The 878-nt window shown below is 38.0% G+C and overlaps 1 protein-coding gene across 1 annotated transcript in view; it reads right to left on the bottom strand.

The window, feature by feature from the left end:
• The window catches only part of LOC107578406 (fas apoptotic inhibitory molecule 1-like), a 2,109-nt gene extending 1,672 nt beyond the window's left edge, over positions 1 to 437 (bottom strand). The window contains exon 1 of the mRNA XM_016264367.1: positions 216 to 437. Within this exon, the coding sequence (XP_016119853.1) occupies positions 216 to 437 (222 nt within the window). The remainder of the gene's footprint in view (positions 1 to 215) is intronic.
• Positions 438 to 878: the final 441 nt, after the last annotated feature.

Here is an 878-nt window from a genome sequence, read left to right as displayed (position 1 = left end):
TACTTAAAGGGATTTGTAATCTTTTTTTAACCTTCATTTAACCTAGAGTTAATCACTGCTGCTGTGCGGCAGGGCACAGAGGTTAAGTGAGGAAAGGCTTTCAGCATTTCAGAGAGCAGCTGTACTGTATATACTGTACTGGTTGGGGGAACGAGAGGGAAAACTTCCATCACTGACCACTGAAATATCACATATTTATTTGAGGAACCTGTGACCAGGTATTCCTTACCCAGAACCACTCTGCAGTCAATGCCATCAAGGTTGAGGAGCCATGTGCTGGTAACTTTGGAGCGATTCTCCATGTACTTCTTCAGGCTCTGTCCATTAATCTCGAGAGTGTATTCATATGCAAAGCCGCTCACTGCATCTATGTTAATAGTGGCCTTTGTATTTGTACCACCCACATGAAAAGTCTCCTTTCCAACCAGTTTGAACATCCAATCTCTCCTTATGACTTCCTGGGACAGTTATGAACAAGCCTGTGAGGCATCGGCACTTATTTTCCCATCATTATAATGAAAATACTCATGTCACATATTTCCAAAACACTAAAATCAACATCATCAACTAATGGAAAAAAATAAATCCATAATTACACAGCTCTCTGGAATACAGATTGAAAACGGCATAACTTGACCGTTGGCCCTGCCTGGCTACTGATTTTCTACATAGATTTTCTTCAGTAAATTCAAAAATGGCAACAAACTAACTGCAACCTTTTCATTTATTTTCATCATTGGTTTGGTCTAAATTATCTATAATTAGCAACCCTACATAGATTTTCTTAAATAAATTATATAGTATATATACTGAACTTCAATAAGTATTTTCCCGAGTGTCAGCTTTTTGTACTAGAAATTCTTACCTTTCCATCGATG

Source organism: Sinocyclocheilus grahami, unplaced genomic scaffold, assembly GCF_001515645.1.
Source record: "Sinocyclocheilus grahami isolate Dianchi unplaced genomic scaffold, SAMN03320097.WGS_v1.1 scaffold10066.1, whole genome shotgun sequence".
NCBI classification, from domain to species: Eukaryota; Metazoa; Chordata; class Actinopteri; order Cypriniformes; family Cyprinidae; genus Sinocyclocheilus; species Sinocyclocheilus grahami.
Note: the sequence above shows the minus strand (reverse complement) of the source record. Positions and strands in the feature narration are given on the sequence as shown.